At 45.4% G+C, this 25,415-nt stretch overlaps 1 protein-coding gene across 3 annotated transcripts in view; it reads right to left on the bottom strand.

Annotated features, from left to right (window-relative positions):
• Nucleotides 1-25,415, bottom strand: part of LOC142493051 (interferon-induced, double-stranded RNA-activated protein kinase-like) — a 163,578-nt gene that overhangs the window by 77,658 nt on the left and 60,505 nt on the right. For 2 of the 3 annotated variants that reach the window (XM_075596488.1, XM_075596487.1), the window contains exons 4-8: nucleotides 20,039-20,223; nucleotides 19,681-19,807; nucleotides 18,579-18,787; nucleotides 18,251-18,362; nucleotides 13,525-13,589 (exon numbers count right to left, since the gene is read on the bottom strand). In XM_075596488.1, the coding sequence (XP_075452603.1) occupies nucleotides 13,525-13,589; nucleotides 18,251-18,362; nucleotides 18,579-18,787; nucleotides 19,681-19,807; nucleotides 20,039-20,223 (698 nt within the window). The remainder of the gene's footprint in view (nucleotides 1-13,524; nucleotides 13,590-18,250; nucleotides 18,363-18,578; nucleotides 18,788-19,680; nucleotides 19,808-20,038; nucleotides 20,224-25,415) is intronic. The other variant, XM_075596489.1, reaches the window with a different exon arrangement.

Genomic DNA, 25,415 nt, shown 5'->3' on the forward strand with positions numbered 1-25,415 from the left:
CCTGCGAGGAGCTAGGCTGCTGGGACCAGCTGGGACCCCAACCCAGGATAAAGATCAAGATCGCTGCGAGGCTGGACACAGCTTGCTCCCCGGAACCGTGTTCCTGTTGCTACTGGAGCGGCAAAACAGATAAGACTTTATTCTTATATGTATCGGTTATCTTTTGTGTAGCATGTTTTGGGCATGACCAGATTAGCTGGCTGTCCTGTTAGTAAGGGCTCAAAAAGTGAGTTAGTGTCCCTAATGGGACTAGGCTTTAATTTTCAAGAAAGTAGTTTCTTAAAGGGACAGTGCACCCGTACTTATTTTGGTTGTGGCTAATAAACCACTATAGTTTAACATTTCCCAACGTGTCTAGTGTCTTACTGACCCCGCCGCGAGGCCGTCCTGCCACAATACATATCCTACTTTGTGTAGACACACGAGGGAGTGTAATCCCTGCGTTTGTATGCAACTGTGAGATTTGCAAATAAAAGCCTAATGTTACTGTAAATGGCTATAATCTAAACAGATATTGTTATCAGCAATAGAGAGAAGAAAGGACGTGCCTTCACACATCATTTGTATTCCCTGCAATGTTGTGTCTCACAGTGAGCTGTGCTCTTATACAGTAGATTCTTGAAGTAGTAGTATATTGTTATTTCCTCAAGAGCATCTACAGACGATGCACTAAAGTGTTACCAAAATTCTAGGCGCAAAGTTCATCTTTCCTGTCTTGTCTTCAAATACTTTCTGGGCGAGCTACCCATCTATCTGAACAAGCTCCTCACCCCTACCACATGCAGCACTTATCATCTGAGATCTGACTCCAAAACACTGTTCATGGTCCCAAAGCTCAACAAAGTATCCAGCTGCTCCTCCTCTTACCGTGCACCACAAAACTGGAACAACCTACCGGAGACTCTCACATCCACCACCAGTTTAAGTTATTTCAATTCTAAAGCTGTCTCACATTTTAATCTGGTCTGTAACCGTTACATATTCCTATAATATATATTTTCTTTCACTGTGCATGCTATGTCTTTTATACTGTATAATATATACTCTGTTCACTTATGTCACTGTATTTGTAACCATATACAGTACTGTATTATTTGTCTTAACTCTATGCCCAGGACATACTTGAAAACGAGAGGCAACTCTCAATGTATTACTTCCTGGCAAATATTTTATAAATAAATAAAATAAATACTAATAGCTACAATATAGCATCCCTGGTAGATGCAAGGCAAATAAAGTGCTCAGCAGTAAACAAAGGAAGTGTCCTCGTATACATAGGTCCTTGTTGTAGCTAGACCCTGCACCTCTCAATGAATCTTGTGGGTTCCTCAATCGGCTCAAATCTTTGTTGAACTACACTGCCGACACAGTTTATCCGAGTGCGGCTCATTCCGCAAGCCGGGAAATATCCCGGCTTGCGAGCCGCACTCCCTCAGCGTGCCGCGCGTCACGCATCATCGGGTGCCAGCGCCCCCTGCACGCGCGTCCAGGGCTCCCCGAGGGAGCCCTGGTGTCCCGCGATCGCGGGACGGCGGCAGGGGGTTCCGGGGGACCCGGCGGACCCGGCAGCGGTAGGGAGAGCGCCCCGATCGGAGGGCGCTCTTCCGCTGCTTCGGCGCGCGCCCGTCACCCTGCGGCACGCGCCAGGATACTGCTGCGGCCAAGAACGGGCAAATGCTCGAATAAACTTGGCCGCAGCAGTAGCTAGGATATTTACAAACAGTGCACAGAGCAAGTTGCCCAGTTTTAGCATACACATCCGACTAGACTAGACCTTTGTCTTAGTCGCCCTTCTGACGTTATCACCGACGGCCATTTCGTTCCATACTAGGAACGTCTTCGGGGGTGGGAGGGTCACTGCAACCGGCGGCTATTTAACTCCACTGTCGCCATAGTAACCGCCAAACAATTGAATCGGAAGGAGGATTTTGCCGCAAAGGAGTTAGCCAATCGGAAGGTTTGTCAACAAAGAAATTGACACATCATGCCGTGCGTGCCCATAAAAACAGAGGTAGGCTAAAAATCATTGTGTACATAATAAAACATGAATGAAACGGCCTACTACTTATTTAGGCTAGAATTTGGGATTACACATATATTTTTTTTTTTTTTTGCCGGAACATCCCATACTATCTGTATACAATTGCCCACAAGCCCCACCAGTGTTTCACTGCTTCCACCAAGTAACACTGTCAGTCCATGGTGACATATAGTCAATAACATGTATATTTATTAATGCTATTCGTTCTTATTGTGCATTAATGCATGTCATGATGTTTTGACCTCAAAATACACTTAATCAGCTGTATACCTGTAGATACTATGCTGAGATGGCTGTGATCTATTGTTCAAATATACAAGCCAAAGTTGTTCCCTCATTTATTTTGGACTACAGAAAAGTGGCATATACAAACCCTTCATTCAGACCTTTGGGTGATAGTGCCCCTAGGGTGTATATCCACTTTACATACAGGACCCCTATAAGCTCATATTGAACCCCCAAAATAACCACAACATATATATATGCGTATAAGTGTCAAAGAGGAGTGCTACTGAGCATGGCAATATATATTTAAAACCAGAGAAAGAACATAAAACACAGACAGAGCCCAGTGCTACATCCATGACACAAATACACAGTACAGTGCCTAAATATAAATATATATATATATATATCTTTTGAATAAAATGGTCTTTTAGTTTAACTCTTTGGCCAAAGTGTTGTAAGCCCTTGAGCCCCTCCAAGGCAGACCACGTCTCAAGGGTCCTTACACTAATATAAATTCTTAATAACCTGTACATTACCAGGAAGAATGATTTATAATAAATCTGTCAAAATTAGTTGCATAGTTCTAAGTCTGATTGAAGCTCTTATTAACCTGTTATATTTTATATTTGTGTTAGGACCCTTGAGACGTGGTCTGCCTTGGAGGGGCTCAAGGGCTTACAACACTTTGGCCAAAGAGTTAAACTAAAAGACCATTTAATTCAAAAGATATCTATATATATAGATATCTTTTGAATTAAATGGTCTTTTAGTTTAACTCTTTGGCCAAAGTGTTGTAGGCACTGTACTGTGTATTTGTGTCATGGATGTAGCACTGAGCTCTGTCTGTGTTTCATGTTCTGTCTCTGGTTTTAAATTTATATCCACTTTGCCTCTTTTCTTAATAGGGCTGTATCTAGATCACCTTTTCATGCTCCTAGTGTCATAGTCTATACCTTGGAAAGACAGGTAAGTGGCATCACCCTGATGGATTGGATTAATATGTCTAGCTACCAGGGTGTCTACTTTATTTCTTATGGTGCTGATATGTTCTAGCACGCGTCTTCGTAGTTGGCACAACATTTTTCCAACAAATATGATTCTACACCGACAAGTAGCCAAGTATATCACCCCCTCGGTTTTACAGTTAATAAAACTTCTAATTGTGTACTGTTTCGTACTATCTCAATTAAGAAAGATTTTTGAGGGATTAATGAACTGACATGCTCAACATGAGCTACAGCGGTATGTACCTATAGTTCTTGTGTTGAGCCAAGTTGTTGGTTGTTTGCTCTGATAGGGCTATGGACCAATTGATCTGATAGGTTTCTTGGTCTTTTGTATGTTATTGAAGGTGTTGGGCTTAACACCTTTTTTAAATCTGCATCCTCTAATAGAATGTGCCAATGTTGGTTTATTACTTTGACTTCCCTCCACTGCTTGTTGTATATCCTAATAATTCTTATTCGGTTTGTTCCCTCTGGGTTAGGTTTTTTGCTGAACATAAGTGTGGTACGGTCCGTTGCCTTACCTCATTTATAAGCCCTGTTGATACAAGACTGACTGTAACCTCGGTTAAAGAACTTCTTCTGCATGATTTCTGATTGTTTTTCGAAATCTTGAGTAGTGGAGCAATTTATTTTTACCTTTAGGTATTGCCCAATTGGGATCCCCTGAATCAATGGTTGTGGGTGATGGCTAGTGGAAAGCAGTACATTGCTTACTGTGCACCGTTATTTGTAAGAGTCAATCATTATCCTTTAAGATATCCAAATCCAAAAATGTAATTTTTGCCTGATTTATGTTGTATGTCAATTTTAGATTGTGATCATTTTGGTTAAAAAAAAATCAAAAGTGTGTGCAACTGTTGTTTAGTGCAACTCCACACCACCAGCACATCATTGATGTAGCGTGACCAAAGGTCGATGCGCTGGGTGTGTTCTGACATATCCTGAGAAAAAAACTTTCACTTCTTCCCACCAACCCAGGTAGATGTTTGCATATGCTGGAGCACAGGTGGTGCCCATGGCCGTTCCCTGGAGTTGGTGGCAGTATTTACCTTTGAACCCAAGTGATTTGAATAGGCGCCAAGATTCCCCACAAAAATAACAGATGTGAATTACAACATATAAACAAATATAGTATGAAGTGTAACCCAAAAAAATATTTCTCAAGCTTCCAGAAAATGTGCAAAGATTTCCTACAGATGCAGTCTTGGTTCGGGGTGGTAAGGGAGCGATGAGATCAGGAACACATCATAGAAATAAAGAAAATAAAAACAATAATTGTGCAGTATATTAATACAGTCGGGGCTAAGTAGATGTCTTGGCTCTATAGTAATTCCTACTTACAACAAGTGTAAAGTAAAATCGCAGTGGTCTGACTCAGTCAGGATTTGAAGAGGTTAAATCTCACATCTCATGGTATATTCTGGCCCAGGAAGGATTCAGAATCCTTCCTGGGCCAGAATATACCATGAGATGTGAGATTTAACCTCTTCAAATCCTGACTGAGTCAGACCACTGCGATTTTACTTTACACTTGTTGTAAGTAGGAATTACTATAGAGCCAAGACATCTACTTAGCCCCGACTGTATTAATATACTGCACAATTATTGTTTTTATTTTCTTTATTTACACTGGCGACACACTTTATTCGAGCTCGGCTAGTCCCACGAATTCGGGTATACCCGGGTGTATTGAGGTTTGTGACTGTTTTCTGCCCGAGTAAATTGAGGTATTTTCCAGGCAGGGATTGAAGCATTTTATTCCCGCTGGCTGCAATACTGCACAGTATATATATATATACTGCATTACAATTCATGAATTTATGCCATCTGGTATACACGCGAAGCATTGCAGCCTATTAAATCCTAATCATTATCATTTAACAGATCAGCCGCCCGTCGCCAGGCATGAACCCAGGCTGGGAAGGCAAACACAACGGGGCTTGTCAGAGGTGAGGAGCGGCGCATTCCAGGTATCTGCCAGGTACATACTGGGTATTTGCTCGAATAAAGTGTGTCGGTGCAGTATATGATGTGTTCCTGATCTCATCGCTCCCTTCCCACCCCGAACCAAGTATTTACCTTTGAACAGGAAAAAGTTATGTGTTAGGACAAACTCAAGAAGATCCACTACGAACTGATTGTGGTCATAGTGTTCAGAACTCCTTGCTTTGAGGAAGTGAGTCACTGCTGCCAAATCCACCGGGTGCTTTATACTCATATACAGGGACTCTACATCTAACGATGCCAAGAACGTATTTACAGAAACCTGCACTTCGTTAATCTTTTTAAGAATATCGGTTGTATCCTTTGTATGTGATGGTAAACTAGTTACAAAGGGCCTCAAGATTTTATCGAGGTACGTGCTGGCGTGTTTGCTCAAGGAATTTATGCCCGATCCTATCGATCTGTTCGGTGGGTTCTGGGGATCCTTGTGCAACTTGGGGATACTATAGAATGTGGCCACTTTTGATTTGTTCCCTAAAATGAAGTTGTATTCTCGCTCAGAGACCTTTTTTCAAAATAGACTGAAGTGTTTTATAGTAGCTAATTGTAGGATGTCCTTGGAAGACCTCATAACAGACCCTATCATTTAAGAGTCTTAGGTTTTCTTTGCAATCTTTTTCTTAATCTTTTTTTTTGTATCAATCTTTTTTTATTGGCATTGACAATTACAGGAATGAGTACATACTTTTCAGTAACATAAAATTGTTTAAGTTCGACTTTATTGAGTGCATGCTAGCCAACATTGTTTTTTAATAGTAGGGGTTAAGGGAGTGGAGGAGTGGGAGGGGTGGGGGGGGGGCTGGGAGTGGAAGAGGGTAGAAAGACAGAGGGGGAGGGGGGGAGGGAGGGTTGGAGAGTGGGAAAGGGAGGGGGTGCGCGCGGGGGGGGGAAAGTCCCCCTTGGCTCGTCTACGTCTCCCACCTTTGGGATCTGGGTTATTCCCTTCACTAGGGTTTGCGCTTCATGTCTTTATCTGAAGCCCTGGGGGCCTATCCATGGGTCCCATGTGTTCCAGAACTGTGGCATTTTTTTGTGCAGCATAGCTGTTAATTTTTCCATAGACATTACTTCGTCCACTTGCCTTATGACTGTGTTTCTTGCAGGGGCTTTGACCTGCTTCCAGGCTGCTGCTATTGAGCACCTGGCTGCAGTCAAGATTGCAGAGACCAGTCTACTCATGGGTGGGGGTAGGTCGTCAAAGGGTTTACTCAGCACCAGGGACAGTGGATCTAGGGGGAGAGGAATTCCCGTTGTCTCATAGAGCAGCGTCTGGATCCTAACACAGAACCTCTGAATCTCCGGACATGTCCACCAAATATGGGCCATGTCTCCCTTTTGACCACATCCTCTCCAGCACTGGTCTGGGGTGCCGGGAAAGATCTGGCTCAGTCTAGCTGGGGTCAGGTACCATTGGAATAGAATTTTGTAGATATTCTCGTTTGTTACTGTGCAGATTGAGGTTTTTGCTGCCATCTCCCAGATATCCTCCCACTCCTCATTGTCAATTTGTATATTTAGGTCTGCAGACCATTTTTGCATATAGTGGTGGGTCGGGGATTCTGATGCTGACTCTATCCCCCTATATATCTCAGAGATTAGGCCTCTTTGATACCTGCCTTTAATGCATAGTGTTTCGAATCTGGTGGGTGGGGAAAATTTGGAGTTCTGCGAGAGCGAGAGCAAAAAATGTCTAATTTGTAGGTATTTGAATAGGTGGAGGTGTTGAGCTTGGTATTTGTCCCGTACCTCCTTAAATGTTAGAATCTCACCATTTTTCAGCAAGTCTGCAACCAGCCTTATTCCAAGCCCCTGAAATTGGGCAAATTGCTTTTTGGAGCACCCGGGCGGGAAGTTCGGGTTCCCAAAGATCGGGGTGATTTGTGAGGGGGTGTTTAGCAGGCCATACTTCCCTTTGCTTTTCAGCCACGAGTCCCACGTGCATCTCATTGCTCCTAGATCAATCCTCCTTGATCCTCCTTCTTTTCCTCCTTGGGACCACAGAAGTAGCTGAAGTGGTAGCGGGGCTGCGTAATGTGTTTCTATCTCGAGCCAGCGGGCCGCTGCCGGGTCGCAATTCCAAACTACGGCTTGCTTTAGCTGGGCTGCGAGGTAGTACCTGACCACATCGGGGACCCCCAGACCTCCTCTTAGTTTGGCTGATAACATTACCGATCTGGGGACCCTCGGTCTCTTGTCATTCCAGATAAATTGGAACATTTGGGCCTGTACATTTTTCATGGCTGTTAGTGGGACGACTACGGGGAGTGTTTGGAAATAGTACAACAGCCGAGGTAGGATGTTCATTTTGAGGGAGACTATTCTCCCGAACCATGATATTTGATGTTTTTTCCACGACTAAGTCTTTTTTAATTTGATCAAATAGTGGGGGGTAGTTGTATTGATAGAGGGATCCATGGGAGCTCGAGATTCTTATACCTAGGTATTTGATGTATGTGGTGCTCCACTTGTATTTATAATTGGACTGCAAAAGCTTCCACGTTGTGTTTGGGAGGGATATGTTAAGTGCTTCTGACTTGTCTATATTTATTTTATAGTCAGAGACTGTTCCAAATTGGTGGAGTACCTTTTGTAGGTTCGGGAGGGAGATGTGGGGGTCAGCGATGGTCAGGATCACATCGTCTGCAAATAGGGAAATTTTGTATTCCTTTGTGGAGATCGAAATCCCCTTGATGCCCTTTTCTTGTCTAATTTTGGCTGCCAATGGTTCAATTGTTAGGGCAAACAGGAGTGGGGATAGCGGGCAACCCTGTCTGGTCCCATTTCTGATTGTAATTGGGTCTGATAGTCCACCTGAAATTTTTACATATGCTGTGGGGTTTTGATAGAGGGCTCTAACACCCTCTAAATAGGGACCACTAAAACCAAACTTCAGCATTGTTTGGTCATCGGATCCTGTCGAACGCTTTTTCCGCGTCGAGGCTCAGGATCATTGCATTGGTTCCTGTGAGATGTACGTGGTCGATGATATCCACTATTTTGCGGGTATTGTCGGAGGCCTGTCTTCCTGACACAAAACCTACTTGATCTGCTTGATCTGTATTAATGAGTCTGGGGAGAATTGGGTTGAGCCTGTTTGCTAGTATCTTGCTGTAAATTTTGAGATCTGAGTTAAGTAGGGATATTGGCCTGTAGTTGCCACAAAGGAGCGGGTCTCGACCCTCCATGTGGATTATGGCTAAATTTGCTGCAGTGATGGTAGCGGGGATTGGCTCTCCTTGTAAGAAAGAGTTGAACATGTCAAGCAAGTAAGGGGACAGAGTCAGCATGAATGTCTTATAGTGTTAGAAACTCCGTCCGGGCCCGGAGTTTTTGCCGGTTTGAGGGAGCAAATGGCTTCGGTTAGTTCTTCTAGGGTAATGTCTTTATTTAGTTTATCTAGTTCGGCCTGTGAAAGGGAGGGGAGGGACCACTCCTCCAGGTATTTCGAGATTGTCTCTAAGGGGGTCGGATTTTGGCCCAGAGGATGTTGGTTATACAGTTGAGAGTAGTAGTCAGCAAATTCTTGTGCTATTTCTTTTTCGTCATATGTGATTTTCCCTGATTTTGTGCGGATTTTGGATATTTGTGACTGTACCCGTATGCCTCTAAGTTTTGAGGCTAAAAGCTTATCGGCTTTGTTTCCTTTATCAAAGAATTTTTGTTTTGTCCATCTTAGGGCCCTTTCTACTTCCTCTAATTGTGTTTGTTTGAGAGCTGCTCGCGTTTGGTTTAGTATTTTTTTGGATGCTGTTGTTTTGTGTTGCTGCTCTAGGTGTTTGATTTTATCTGTTAGTTCAGTTTGGAGTTTAACTTTTTGTTTTTTCTTATAGGCCGATATCGAGATTAATTCTCATCTAATTGAGGCCTTGTGTGCCTCCCAAAGCATAGCCGGGGCCGAGACCGTACCTGCGTTTATCTGGAAAAAGGAGGAGAGTTTGCGTCTTATATTTGTCTCTGTCTCTGGGCAGTTGAGTAGGGAATCATTCAACTTCCATTTGTAGGGATTGTTTTTGACAAAGGGTAGGGTGAGGGTGAGTTCCACTGGTGCGTGGTCAGACCAGGTAATTGGGCCGATATTGGAGTGGGAGGAAGCCTGGAGTATGTTATTGGTACCCACAAAATAGTCTAACCTCGAGTAGGACTGATGAGGGGCGGAGAAGAAGGTGTAATCCCTTTGACCCTGGTGCTGAGCTCTCCACACATCGACCAGGGAGAATTCTTCTATTATTTCCCTGAATTTTTTTGCTTTTTTTTGTGATTGGATCATTTAAGCTGTGCCTTGAGTTGCATTGGGTAGGTCTTTTGGAGTTTTTTGTTTTATCTTGTGTGTGTGAGGCGACCATATTAAAGTCTCCTCCTATAATTAAGGAAGAGAGTGCCTGCTGTTCCAGGGAGTCCAGTACTTTTTTGAAAAAATGGGGGGATCGGGAGTGAGGATGGGCAGGTAGCGGGGGGGGGTGGGAGAGAGGGGAGCGGGGGAAGGGGAGTGGGGGGGGGAAGGGAACGGAGGGGGAAGGGGAGCGCGGGGGGGAAGGGGAGCGGGGGGGGGGGAAGGGGACCGGGGGGGGGTTATGTAAGGGAGTGGTATAGGGGTTGCAGGTACATCCTGGATAAACAGTATATTCATTGCTCTTTCAAACTTGGCTAACTTTCCCCCGCTAGGCTGCTTTTAAAGAGCATATTGACAAAAGTCCGGGGGGGACTGGGAAAAGAAGGGTTTATACGACCTGGGCTCCTCGGGCCTTGAAGTGGCAAGCCTGTCACTGCGTCCCATCGTCCTGTGAGAGGGGGGGGGTATGAATGGGGACAGGGGGTCTACCCCTTCTGTTCATACAGGGGGCTGCGTCCTCTGTTCGTGCAGGCGTGTTGCAGGTGCGTCGGTTGGCTTCGCTTACTGCACCCGTGGAGGGTGTCAACAGGACCTCAGTTCACTCCGTAGGTCAAGGTGGTGCTTGTCCTCCTTGGGGGGCCTGCCGGGTCAATCAGCCTGCTACCCCAGCCATGATCTTCTCCTTGGCTGAGTATGCGTGGAGCTTTATGATTACATCCCTGCGTCGTTCAGGGTCCGCAGGTTTGGGGCCCAGCGCTCTGTGCGCCCTGTCCATCTGGAGATCATGCTCCGGCAGGTCTGGGGCTAGTTGTAGGAATAGTTTGCGAAGGTAGGCATGAAGCCCCTCGGCGGTGATCATCTCTGGTATATTCTTGATTCTCAGGTTTTGCCTTTGGTCCCTGTCTTCTTGTTCTTCCAGGGCGTCTCTCAGGTCTGCCACTTCTTGGCCGAGTCTTATGACTTCGTCCTCTGTTGCGTGTTGTGTGCCAACGTCTGTGACTTTGCGTTCCAGCACCTCAGTGCGCTTAGATAGCCCATGTATTTCAGTTCTCAGGCCTTCCAGCACCATGTTCATGTCCGTTTGGATTTCTTTGCGTAGCTCCTTATGCATTCTTTGGAAGAGGGCTTCGAAATAGTGTTTGTTCAGCCCCGGTTCTTGTAAGTCTGCTGCGCCTGAGTTGGGGGCTAAGTCTGTTAGGGCCGCATGGGCTGCTTCTTCGGCGCCATCTTGGGAGTCCCCGCCCTGTTCAATGGGGCGGTGCGCGGGGGTAAAGTATTTTGTGACTCCTGGGCCTTGGGTCCCTTTTGGGCGGGCCGACATCTTCCCTAACGCCTGCTAAGTTGTTTGTGCTTTTTTTATGCTTTTTTTGTGTGGTTTGGGTCGCTCGATCATGCAATTTGCTTGTGAGGGTGGCGGGAGCTCCTCGACTATCCGACCATGTTCCCTGACGTCACCGGAAGCTCTCGGAACATCTTTGTTTTAATTACTTCTGTTTCGGTAGTTCCCAAGTGGTGCGAGGCCGGGACCCCTCCAGCTATATCACTGCAGGTGGGTACTGTTTATTGACCGTAGTTTATTTATCATTCAGGGTCTGTGGTATTAGGTAGCCTATAAAATGCGCGTACAGGCTCTGGTTATGGTTAATCTTTAACCCTTAGTCTTTGAAGCCCAGATTATGAGGGGATATATGGGGTCTTTGCACCTTGGCAGTGTGATTCATTCAGCAGCTCAGTGTAAGATGGTCACCCCTCCTCCCACTTGTAGCTGTGGAGATGTGCCCCTCTGGTCTGTCTCCCTAGTTGTGGGGACCACCCCCCCTGCTCTGGCAGCTGGGTTTAGGGTTTTGTGCTATTGTCAATTGTCAATTGACCTGGGGAGAGCACTGTCCGGTGGCGTCCTGGTGGGTCTCTGAATAGGAAATGGCCCCATGCCTTCCCAGCCTGCCTATATGTATGTGCTTCACTCTTCTTTATTTGTCTTTATTTTGGGGGTGAAGGGGGGGGGGGGGTTGATGCGTCTTTATTTGAGGGATGGGGGGAGGGAGGGGTTTATGCGACCCCACCCGACGGCTCTTGGTAAGCTGTAGCTGCACAGTAGTCTCCCCCCTGCTGACAGGTGACACTCTTAGGCTGTCTCGCGGGCCCCTTGGCCATTTTAGGGGGGTTGGCAGCCTGTCTCTGCAGGGTCAAATTCTTTATTCCCCCGTTCAGATCTGGTTGGGGGGGTTAAGGGGGGGAAAGCGCGTGAATCCCCCAAGGCCCCCGCGGGGAGGGGCTCTCCCGTGTGTCAGCCCCAGTCGCCACCCTGAACCGCCAAACCTTAGGAGTCCCACGCGGCTCCGGAGGCCATCTTGGAATCGAGGGCAGAGGGAGACGAACCTCCGGCAACCGAGCATTTCCCAGACGCTCCCCGGTGCACAGCCGTCAGGTTTTATTTATTTATGTGCCGCTGGAGTGCGCTGGATCGGGCGGCTATGCGGCTCTCCCGGCCGTCAGCCTCAGCCTTTCCCCTGAGCCGCCGATCCTCAGGAGTCCCGCGCGGCTCCGGCGGCCATCTTAGTGTCGGGCGCAGAGGGAGACGAGGGAGACGAGCCTCCGGCAGCCGAGGAACCCCAGACGCTCCCCGTTAGTGTTTATTTATTTGCCGCTGGGTCGGGCGGCTATGCGGCTTGCAGGCAGTGCGCGCGGGCGGTAAAGAACGGTGGGGGGGGGGCAGGATCCACTCACTCTTTCTCCGCCGAGCTTTCCTCCCCGACCTCTCGTTTCGGTGGCTGTATGGCTAGTCTCCGAAGTCGGAAGCTCCGGATTTCACGGGATGGAGTGCGATCGATCCCCTCAGTTTCTGATCCGTTGCCGGGTGCCGCGCTCTGCCTGGGTGTCTGAGGGGACGGGCCCTGCGTCAGGCCCTAGCAGCGCCAGGCTTCTATTCCTGGAATCGTTAGATTACGTATAGCTTGAGAGATAATATTGATACTGGCTTGCAGCTCCTGATATGGTCTTTAGAGATTTGCTAATTATAAGTTGTGTTATTAGTTTTGGAGTATGGATGGATTAGAATTCACTAAGTTTCCCTAGGGAGCTCCAGTTCTAAGCAGCCATCTTGTTAGCGTGCCAGGCCACGCCCCTTTTCTTAATCTTTTAACACAATATTGCCTCCCTTATCTGAGGTTTTTATGATGATATCCCTCAGATCCATTAACTCCTTTAAGGCTCTCCTCTCTAGTAGGGTCATATTCTCCTGACCACCATTTGCTGGTAATTGTTCCAAGTCTTTAGTTACCAATTTGAGGAACATATCAATGTTAGTATTTGAGTTGATTGGTGGTGTAAACCTGCTCTTTGGCCTTAGTGTGGTGAATGGACCTTGTCCCACCTCTTTATTGCCTCCATCTTCAAGGGCGACCAAGTTTCTATAGTTATTCAAGTCAGTGTCATCGGCCGAAGCCATAAAATTAGGCAGAATGCTAAATCTCTCTCTGCTTTTAAACATCTTATGCAAAACTAACTTGCGACCGAAAAGGTTAACATCTTTAACCCATTCCAATAGGTTGATAATACAGGATGGGGTAAAGGAGAGTCCTTTTTTCAAGATATTTTCCTGTGCCATGGTCAGTATGCTAGATGTAAGGTTAACCACCTGAAGTTCATTATGTTCACTATCCATGGTTAATGGCGATTCCCCCTCTTCCCCCTGACTTTGGCTCTGTACCCCTAGACGTCTCGATCTTAGTCTGTCCTTTGCCTCGTCTGGTCTTCCGCCTCGCCGCCTGGGACCTCCCCTCCAAAAACGGCCTAGCCAGTAAAGGTATGAATGGGCTATTTTATAGAAGTATGGAAAAATCGTGTTCCCATGTCTTTTACAGTCAATAATATTCAAAACACTTTTTGAACAATGTATTGAAACATAAAAATACCTTTTAGATACTGAAGAATTTTCAGCTCCAGGTTCCTCCAACTTAGCTCTTGCCTTTGAGAAGATCTGTGTTAGATGTGAATAGAGAGAATATATTTAGAAATTCTGTTGCAAAACAAAATGCAGAATGCAAGGGAATATTTACGTGCACAACAGATATAGTCTCCAGTGTACTATGAAGAAAGACATTAGGGCAGTTATAGTATTAGCACTTTACAGAAACAATATTAAATAAAACGTGCTTCAATGGAGATGGGCATCTTGTCCTCACAGTCTTTAGGAATGTTGGGTGTATCTACTGTTTCTTTTACACACACATTATATATGTAGCCCTCTTTCCCCTACCCTCTGGGAAATGGTCTTGCTACCAGTGTATTCTGTGGCTGCTGTGGTCATAACTGTGAGGCAAACAGAAGACCGGAGTTCTCTGTGGTTGTGTGGGGAGTATAAGGACAGGTTCGCTGTGATTTCCTCAGTGGTCAGCGCCTCCAGTACAAGAGGATCTTGAGATTTCAGGATGCACCTCATGGACACTTCTTTCCTTTAAATCATTACCATGCTTCAAGGACTACTGTACACCAGTTGTTGCTTTGACTGAAGTTTATTGGCAGTAGTATTGGTAGTACATTCACTGGATCATTATCACTGTACACTATCCCTTCTTGGACTAGGCCTCAGTCACTTCTCTAGCAGAAGACCTCTCTGCAGTATATGTATACTCTGGAATCTCTTCCAGAAGAACATCATTCTCTGATCACTATCCCAAACAGAACTCACTCACACTCACTGCTCTACACTATATAGAAGAGCACCCCCTCCTTCCCTGGGGAGTGGCTAGTAAGCCAGCCTATTCTTGTCATAGGCCCCCCTTACTTTAGTGAGAGGCCACTATAACTTTATTGTTCATACATGCTGAACATTGTAACATTTCACACACTGAACATTAGAATGTATCCCCTCAGGAATCATGTCCACACTGCCCACCTTTATATGGATTTACAGTGAGGTTATGGCCAGGAAAAGGTGAGTCCAAGGAGACTTGGCTACATACAGTATATATTAAATATTTAGAATAAATTAGATTGTTCCTTTTCCTACGGTTCAAAATCTTTCATTAGGTCCGCTAAATATGTGCATATATAAAAAGTAGATCATAATAGAAGTATAAATTAAACCATATGTCAGTAAAGCTGATATAGCTTCATGTTTCTTGATGATAATTAATGGCCATTTGGTCCACCTACTCAACCATCACCTCTGAGTTTTTTTATTCAGTCCTTTATTTTTGGCTACAGCAATTGGTTTTAAAGAAGATTAGACATATTAATGTAGTTATTTATAAATTGTTTTACCAGAAAGTAATACATTGAGAGTTCCCTCTCATTTTCAATTATGTCCTGGGCATAGAGTTAAGATAACAAATAATACATGGTTACAAATCCAGTTACATAAGTGAGCAGGGTATACATTATATACAAGGCATAGCATGCACAGTTAAAGATAATATATATTGTAGGCTTATGCAACAGTTACAGACCAGATTAAAATGTGAGACAGCTTTAGTTTTGAAAGAACTTAGACTGGCGGTGTCTTCGGCAGGTTGTTCCAGTTTTGGGGTGCACGGTAAGAGAAGGAGGAGCGGCTGGATACTTTGTTGAGCCTTGGGACCATGAACAGTCTTTTGGAGTCAGATCTCAGATGATAAGTGCTGCATGTGGTAGGGGTGAGGAGCTTGTTCAGATAGATGGGTAGCTTGCCCAGAAAGTAATTTGAAGGCAAGGCAGTAAAGATGAACTCTGCGCCTAGACTCAAGTGATGACCAATCTAGTTCTTTGAGCATTTCGCAGTGATGTGTGCTGTAGTTGCATTGGAGAACAAAATGGCATATTGAATTGTAGAGGGTATCAAGTTTCCTAAGGTGGGTTTGGGGTGCCGAGCCGTATACTATGTCCCCATAGTCAATAATTGGCATTAGCATCTGCTGTGTGATATACTTTCTGACCAGCAGACTTAGGGAGGATTTGTTCCTGTAAAGTACACCTAGTTTGGCATAGGTTTTGGATGTCAGTGTATCAATGTGTACCCCGAATGTTAAATGGGAGTCAAACCATATGCCCAAGCATTTAAAACTAGTAACAGCAGTTAGGGTGGTGGTAGCATTGGTTCTGATCTGGAGCTCAGTCACTGGAAGCTTTAAAAATGTTGTCTTGGTCCCAAATACCATTGTTACAGTCGTCCGTGTTAAAACACTTTGTTTTGGGAAATCCAATTTTCAAGTCTCAAAAAGTGAGATTGAAATATGTGTTCAAGGTCAGAGAGGCTATGGCTGTGTGCATATAAGATTGTGTGATCTGCATAAATGTGTATTGAAGCTTCCTTACAAGCTGTGGGAAGATTTTTGATGACCACTGAGAAGAGTAGGGGCCCCTGAACAGAGCCTTGCGGGACACCACAGGTTATATCCAAGGGGTTGTAGTTAGAGCTTGATGGACACATGTTGGGATCTACCTGATAGGTAGGAATGAAACTAGTTTAAAGCATGTTTCCCTATTCCAGAGCACTGGAGTTTGTTAAGCAAGATAACATGATCAACTGTATCAAAAGCCTTTGCAAAATCTAGGAATATTGCACCAGTGAGTTGTCACACTTCCATTCCACACTGGATTTCATTGCAAACTTTTAGCAGGGTAGTTACGGTGGAGTGTTTGGGGTGAAATCCAGACTGGAATTGGCAAGGGAAATTTGTCTTGGTATAGTAATCGCTTAATTGGGAGTGAACACATTTTTCCATGACTTTGGATAGTATTGGGAGAAGAGAGATTGGCCTGTAGTTTGAGACAGTGTTTTTGGCCCCACTTTTGAAGATCGGGACAACTGGCAGTTTTCCAGGTCTTAGGGATATTGCCTGCAGACAGAATAGAGTTGACTATGGAAGCAATTGGTTTGGTAATGGCTGGGGCACCAAGTCTTACTCATTTAGATTGTACTAAGTCAGGTCCACATTCATGGAAGGAATGTTCATAAATAGCAATTAGAAAAATAACTAATCTCCATAACATCAACGTATAACCCATAATTAATTAACAATTAAGTAAATGAAAGTGTGTATCTTTTTCAATAGATGCCTGTACTTTTCAAGGAAGCTACTGAAATGCCACTTGATGGGCCATTTGTTCTGAACTGGTACTGGAAATTAAGGTATGTTGTCCTTATGTTCTAATAGGCAGGCACATATAATTATGATGATGGTCAAGACGTCTGGCTCTAAACCAGTTTTTAAAATAAAGTGATTAGAGTTTTGGTTGGGAAATTAGCCTTATGATGGCTAATTGGTTGGTTGAGCATAAGGCTTTAGACAGTGGAGGAGTCTTAGCAGTTGCGGCACTGTTTGGAGGTCAGAGATTCTGACTGTGGTAACTGATTCAGCAGCTAATTATTACACAGAATCTGAAGTAAGAATTTAAAAATAAGGTAGCGCTAAAACCAAAGAAATGTCACAAAATTATATATAAGTAAATACAAAGTAAATACAAATGAAATCCCTACCTATTCACAATAATTTGAATAGGGGGTGGCTGCCAAATACAAACACTGACCACCTGGTCAGAGAAATAACATAAAAAACAAAAAAAATTGGCGCCTATATGTATGAAGTATGATTACATATAGGCGCCAAATGCATTTGTTTTTTTACAGAATCTGAAGTAGGCATTCCACAATTCGTGCAGGAATGCTGAGTTGGTATAAAAGGCACACAGTACAATGAAAAGTAAACGCCAGTATATTAATATAATGTGCTTTGGTAAATAATGAACCACTAATCTGACATCTGCCCTTCTGGCCTGTAGTAATGAATAAGTACCCTATTTAAGATAATCACAGAAAGACAGGGCCATCAAATCATAATGGCCATGATGGAGGTGGTGTAGGCAGAAGGCAAAGTCCGTTGAGGCCCATCCATCAATAGCCCCTCCTACCCCCGCTCCACCAGACAGCTCACATGATTGCTGCCTTCTTCAACCCCCTTTCCACACCTCCAGTGAACAGCCCCTTCCCATTCCCCCCAATGCGATCCATCATAGCACCTCTACTACTACTGTGTATTTGCAGTTGAAGCAGTTAAAAGAAAACTACACCATTTTTAGAACAAAATGTTAAACATTTATTTCCAAATCTCAAAATGTAATTAAAAGAGGGGAACATCAAACATATGACAGTATAATGAGAGGCGAAACACGTCAATTGTGGTCTCCAGTGCAAATATATGAATTGTGTCTCCGTTGGAAACACACAAAAAGTTGTAAAAAAAATAAACACAATGTGCAATGCACCCTCCTCAACATCCTCTCCCCTCACCATGCTCTCCCACCACATGCTCTCTCCTTGCCATGCTCTCCCCAGTATCTTCCCTCCTCACCATGGGAGGCCCTTGCACTCAGATCTATAGGGCAACCCCCGTTTCCAAGTTGTGTGTGTTGATTTACTGTAAATAGTTGTGGATATTTATTTTTCCAATAAATAATTTTTTATAAACTCTGTGTTTCTGTCTGACAAATTGATCCGTGGTGCGATAGTCCTGGTCTCCTGTGACAACTACACTTTCGTAATAACATTCACAATAACTGTTCAATAAGAAGTGTATTTCACCAAGTAATAACTTTATGAGTATTAACATGAATATAGCTATACAGTCCAAAATATGTCAAGAAAGTGTACATCATACTTACGCCGCAGATTTCTTCCCACGCAAGCTTTGCTGCTATGCCTTTTGCAATCTTTTTATTCTGGCCCGTGCCTTCCTTAAATTTCCTATCACCAATTATACATCTGATTGTAAATCTACGAGACAAAAATAATTCAAATAATGTGCACTCCTACTGTAGTAGAAATTCTCTTTGTAAAGAATGATCAAAAATGTAAATAATAAATATGGATAATGTGCATTATTATTTCACAAGTGTTTCCAATTACTAATGGCAACAATTCAATAAAATCTAGTGTAAAAGTAAAATGTAGCTCCAATAAAATAAAACTATGCATGGAGAAATATCTTACACAGGTAGATGATCAACGCCACTTGTGGATGTGAAAACAAATTCCCACTTAATTTTTCTCTCTTGTGCATACATATTTATTTGACTGATGTAATAGCCCAGGTTTTCAGATTCTGCTGGAGATGATGATGATGATGATGATGATGATGATGATGCTGCTGGTATTTTTGAGACTGCAGGTGGTGGTGTTTCAGGCAATTGAGGTCTTCCCTAAAAAATAAAATAAATATAATTTAAGCCTACAACATCAAAATAGCAATTCATTAGTTACACTACTTAATTCTAATTAACAGTGATAATTAAAATATTACCTAGCAAATAAATGTTAGAGGTCTTTATTTACTAAATTATTGAAAACTGTTTTGAAAAAAAAGTTCTAAATACAGCTCAATCCCCTTATAACGCTGTGCTTGGGGTCCAAAGAATACATCGTGCTATAAGCGGATCGCGTTAGAAATAATGTATAATTGTATGCATTGTACATTAAAGTATTTAGGGCGAAAGTTTGGGTAAACATGCAGGAGGAGGATCAATTGGCTGTCGAGTGATAGCCTTGCCCCCACATCAAGCAGAGATCCCACATTAGCCGACGCTGAAGTTGGGCCTGATTTCGGGCAGTGCCAGGCCCCCGTTCCAGCGTTGGGATGACAGGGCCCCCCCCCACACTCTCGGGGCCCCCCGCATTCTGAGATTCAGCAGCATGGTAGTTACATCACTGCTATATACTTTGTATTTATTCAGTATTGTGTTTTACAAGCTAGACTTACTAAAGAGTACCCTCACTTAAATGCTCAATCACTGCTATAGTGAAATTGTTGCTAAAGTAAAATCCAATATGCAGAAAAGTGCTTGCACCATTTAGTATATGTACCCATAATAGCGTAACTGCACAAAAAAAAGAGAAGTACAAATCACAGCAGACAGCATAAGACCATAAGAAGAACTATACATGTAAAAGTGAAAATACTAAACTTAATACGTAATAACTTGCACAATAACTGTTCAATAAGAAGTGCATTTCACCAAGTAATGACGGTCTGGGTACTAACAGGAATATACCTATACAATCCAAACAATTTCAAGTAAGTGTACATCATACTTACACCGCAGTTTTCTTCTGACACGATTTCTTCCCACGCAAGCTTTGCTGCTATGCCTTTTGCAATCAGTTTATTCTGGCCAGTGCCTTCCTTAAATGTCCTATCACCAATTATACATCTGAATGTAAATCTACAAGACAAAAAGAATTCAAATAAGGTGTTACTCCTACTGTAGTAGCAAGAAGTAGGAATTATCTTGTAAAGAATGATCACAAATGTAAATAAGAAATATGGATAGTGTGCATCTTATTTTAAAAGTACAGTATGTCTAATTACTAATGTCAACAATTCAATACATTCAAGTGTAAAAGTAAAAATGTAGCTCCAATAAAATAAAACTATGCATGGAGAAATATCTTACACAGGTAGATGATCAACGCCACTTGTGGATGTGAAAACAAATTCCCACTTAATTTTTCTCTCTTGTGCATACATATTTATTTGACTGATGTAATAGCCCAGGTTTTCAGATTCTGCTGGAGATGCTGCTGCTGCTTGTATGTTTGAGACTGCAGGTGGTGGTGTTTCAGGCAATTGAGGTCTTGCCTAAAAAGCAAAATAAATATAATTTAAGCCTAGATCATCAAAATAGCAATTCATTAATTACATTTGTTACTTCAAATTCCTAGTGATAATGAAAGGATATTACCGAGCAAATAAATCAATCACAACCCGTTTTGAAAAAAAAATCTCTAAATACAAACTGTCCATGTTTTGTCAAAGCCTTCCTTTTTACAGTATCTTAACCATACTGACAACAGTTCCCACTGCCAGCATTGGTTTCAAAATAGCGGATAAATGAGATTTAAAATGTAAAATAAATAAAACAAATGTGTATTTTTTGGCTACAACATAATTTGATTAAAGATAGAGGGTACCGCATACATCTATAAGAAAAAGACAATAAAGGAAGTTCTGATTAACTAACCTGGTTGATTACATTTTTTTTCCCCTACCCAGTATCTCAATATTGGTTTGAACAATATCGTATTTGCATTGGTCAAACTGATTGTCTAAACGTTTTTAGTCTGTATCTGTATAATTCATATAATGGCTGACATTGGGGCAGACTCTTCAAGCGCCGATATGGGTTAACACAACCGATCCAGCGTTAACTCTTATTCAAGTCACTGGAAGTTAACACTGGATCGGGAGTTCAAACATGCCGGTCACTTTTTGAATCTGCCCCATTCAGTGCTAAAGTGTTTTTAGTCTGCATTGGTCTGCTCATGTCTGGCATTTACCTTAGCACAGTGGTTCCCAAACTTTTTCGGTTCAAGGCTCCCCAAAGCAATCAGAATTTTTTCAAGGCTCCCCAAGGCGATCAGGATTTTTCTGCGGCGCCCAAAGTAAAAACAAAGGTGTATATACATACCTAACAGTTGCAGTGCGCAGTTGGTGTCTCTCTCAGATACTAACACACTCTCAATCTCTCTGACCTCACTCTCTCTCTCTGACCTCACTCTCTCTCTCTCTCGGACCTCACTCTCTCTCTCTCTCAGACCTCACTCTCTCTCTCTCTTAGACCTCACTCTCTCTCTCTCTTAGACCTCACTCTCTCTCTCTCTTAGACCTCACTCTCTCTCTCTCTCTCTCTTAGACCTCACTCTCTCTCTCTCTCTCTCTCTCTCTCTCTCTCTCTCAGACCTCACTCTCTCTCTCTCTCTCTCTCTCAGGCCTCGGATATAGTACGTGCTTAGGTGCTGCTGCTCGCTCTCGCTTGCTGACGCTCGCGCTACCAGGAGCTTTTTGCTGTCCTGACAGAGGAGACAGCAAGCGCGCTTGGGAGGCGGGTATCACTGTGTGTGTGTGTCACTTGGTAGCTGTCAGTGTGTGTGTGTGTCACTTTGAAGTGGTCTGTGTGTTTGTGTGTCACTGGGAAACCTGTGTGTGTGTGTATGTGTATGTGTGTGTGTGTGTGTGTGTATATTATATAATATATATTTTAAAAATTAAAAAAAAAAAAGACCTGTTGTGAGAATAAATTATTTATTAACATTGTGCAACTTTGATAAATATATTCACACACGCACACGCGCGCACAGACGCACATTCATTTCTGGGTGTTTGGTGCTATGCTGTACGTACATACAATCCTTCCGGTCCCCACCTGACCCTGCCCGGTGTCTCCGGTTCCCCTCCTCACCCCCCCCCGTCTCCGGTTCCCCTCCTCATACCTCCCCCCCTCCCTCTCCCTCCACCCCTCCTCCCTCTCCCCCCACCCCCCTCCCTCCCTCTCTCACTCCCTTCGCCCCCCCTCTCTCCCTTCTGCCCCCCCTCTCTCTCCCTTCTGCCCCCCTCTCTCTCCCTTCTGCCCCTTCTCTCTCCCTTCTGCCCCCCCCTCTCTCCCTTCTGCCCCTTCTCTCTCCCTTCTGCCCCCTCTCTCCCTTCTCCCCCCTCTCTCTCCCTTCTGCCCCCTCTCTCCCTTCCCCCCTCTCCCTTCCCCCCTCTCTCCCTTCTGCCCCCCCTCTCTCCCTTTCCCCCCCCCTTCTCCCCCCCCTCTCTCCCTTCTCCCCCCCTCTCTCTCCCTTCTGCCTCCTCTCTCTCCCCCCACCCCTTCTCCCCCCACCACACCACTCCGTTTGCCCCCCCCACCACCAGCCTGTTTTTCACACCCCCCCTCTCACTCCCTTCGCCCCCCCTCTCTCCCTTCTGTCCCCCCCTCTCTCCCTTCTGCCCCTCCCTCTCTCCCTTCTGCCCCCCTCTCTCCCTTCTGCCCCCCCTCTCTCCCTTCTGCCCCCCCTCACTCTCCCGTCTGCCCCCCTCTCTCCTTTCTGCCCCCCCTCTCTCTCCCTTCTGCCCCCTCTCTTTCCCTTCTGCCCCCCCTCTTTCCCTTCTGCCCCCCTCTCTCTCCCTTCTGCCCCTTCTCTCTCCCTTCTGCCCCCTCTCTCTCTCCCTTCTGCCCCCCCTCTCTCCCTTCTGCCCCCTCTCTCCCTTCTCCCCCCCTCTCTCTCCCTTCTGCCTCCTCTCTCTCCCCCCACCCCTTCTCCCCCCACCACACCACTCCGTTTGCCCCCCCCCACCACCAGCCTGTTTTTCACACCCACCCCCCTGCACCAGCACCAGCCCCAGCCCCAGCCCGTTTTACACACACCCCCCTGCACCAGCACCAGCCCCAGCCCGTTTTTCACACCCCCCCCCCCCTGCTCCAGCACCAGCCCCAGCCCGTTTTTCAAACCCACCCCCTGCACCAGCACCAGCCCCAGCCCGTTTTTCACATCCCCGCCCTGCACCAGCACCAGCCCGTTTTTCACACACACAGGCCCTGGTCCGATTCAAGGCAGGGGAGGATGTATGGCGTCTTCTCATCTGTCTACTGCCATGGCCGGACTCGGTCTGGTGAGAAGCCGGTAATGAGCAGTCCCCCCCCCTCACCCTGATGGCAGTGGATGCATGCTATCTTTGGTGTGTGGGACACACACACACAACACACACAACACACTGCCTTCTGCCTGGTCGCATTGCTCTGTAGTAACAATGGCGGCTCTGTAGTGCTCTGTAGGGAACCGGCTGCAGCCCCATTGGATGGGAGCGGTCACGTGACCGCTCCTCCGCTTCCCCGAGCAGCAAATTTCAGTTTGCCGCTCTCGGAAGAGTTTCTCCTCCTCAGCACGCATCAGCACGCATGCAGAGGGAGAAACTATAGCCGCGCTGATAACAGATGCAGGGGCTTTGTGCATCTGTTCAACGCGGCTCAGCCTCTCTCTTAGACCTCACTCTCTCTCTCTCTCTCTCTCTTAGACCTCACTCTCTCTCTCTCTCTCTTAGACCTCTCTCTCTCTCTCTCTCTCTCTCTTAGACCTCACTCTCTCTCTCTCTCAGACCTCACTCTCTCTCTCTCTCAGACCTCACTCTCTCTCTCTCTCTCAGACCTCACTCTCTCTCTCTCTCAGACCTCACTCTCTCTCTCTCTCTCTCTCTCTCTGAGACCTCACTCTCTCTCTCTCTCTCTCTCTCTCTCTCTCAGACCTCACTCTCTCTCTCTCTCTCTCTCTCTCTCTCAGACCTCACTCTCTCTCTCTCAGACCTCACTCTCTCTCTCTCTCTTAGACCTCTCTCTCTCTCTCTTAGACCTCACTCTCTCTCTCTCTCTCTCTCTCTCTCTCTCTCAGACCTCAGTCTCTCTCTCTCTCAGACCTCACTCTCTCTCTCAGACCTCACTCTCTCTCAGACCTCACACTCTCTCTCTCTCTCTCTCTCTCTCTTAGACCTCTCTCTATCTCTCTTAGACCTCACTCTCTCTCTCTCTCTCTCTTAGACCTCACTCTCTCTCTCTCTCTCTCTCTCTCTCTCTCTCTCTCTCTCTCAGACCTCACTCTCTCTCTTAGACCTCACTCTCTCTCCCTCTCTCAGACCTCACTCTCTCTCTCAGACCTCACTCTCTCTCTCAGACCTCACTCTCTCTCTCAGACCTCACTCTCTCTCTCAGACCTCACTCTCTCTCTCAGACCTCTCTCTCTCTCTCTCTCTCTCTCTCTCTCTCTCTCTCTCTCAGACCTCACTCTCTCTCTCAGACCTCACTCTCTCTCTCTATCTCTCTTAGACCTCACTCTCTCTCTCTTAGACCTCACTCTCTCTCTCTCTCTCTCTCTCTCTCTCTCTCTCTCTCTCTTAGACCTCACTCTCTCTCTCAGACCTCACTCTCTCTCTCTCTCTCTTAGACCTCACTCTCTCTCTCAGACCTCACTCTCTCTCTCAGACCTCACTCTCTCTCTCTCTCTCTCTCTCTGACCTCACTCTCTCTCTCTCTCTCTGACCTCACTCTCTCTCTCTCTCTCTGACCTAAATCTCTCTCTCTCTCTCAGACCTCACTCTCTCTCAGACCTCACTCTCTCTCTCTCAGACCTCACTCTCTCTCTCTGACCCCACTCTCTCTCTCTGACCTCACTCTCTCTCTCTGACCTCACTCTCTCTCTCTGACCTCACTCTCTCTCTCTGACCTCACTCTCTCTCTCTGACCTCACTCTCTCTCTCTGACCTCACTCTCTCTCTCTCAGACCTCACTCTCTCTCTCAGACCTCACTCTCTCTCTCAGACCTCACTCTCTCTCTCAGACCTCACTCTCACTCTCTCTCTCTCAGACCTCACTCTCTCTCTCTCTCTCTCTCTCTCAGACCTCACGCTCTCTCTCAGACCTCACTATCTCTCTCTCAGACCTCACTCTCTCTCTCTCTGACCTCACTCTCTCTCTCTCTGACCTCACTCTCTCTCTCAGACCTCTCTCTCTCTCAGACCTCACTCTCTCTCAGACCTCTCTCTCTCTCTCTCTCTCTCTCTCAGACCTCTCTCTCTCTATCAGACCTCTCTCTCTCTCAGACCCCCCTCTCTCTCTCAGACCTCACTCTCTCAGACCTCACTCTCTCTCTCAGACCTCACTCTCTCTCTCAGACCTCACTCTCTCTCTCAGACCTCACTCTCTCTCTCAGACCTCACTCTCTCTCTCAGACCTCACTCTCTCTCTCTCTCTCTCTCTCAGACCTCACTCTCTCTCTCTCTCAGACCTCACTCTCTCTCTCTATCTCTCTTAGACCTCACTCTCTCTCTCTTAGACCTCACTCTCTCTCTCTCTCTTAGACCTCACTCTCTCTCTCTCTCTCTCTCTCTTAGACCTCACTCTCTCTCTCTCTCTCAGACCTCACTCTCTCTCTCAGACCTCACTCTCTCTCTCTCTCTCTCTCTCTCAGACCTCACTCTCTCTCTCTCTCTCTCAGACCTCACTCTCTCTCTCTATCTCTCTT

This window comes from Ascaphus truei, chromosome 4, assembly GCF_040206685.1.
Source record: "Ascaphus truei isolate aAscTru1 chromosome 4, aAscTru1.hap1, whole genome shotgun sequence".
In the NCBI taxonomy this organism is placed as follows: Eukaryota; Metazoa; Chordata; class Amphibia; order Anura; family Ascaphidae; genus Ascaphus; species Ascaphus truei.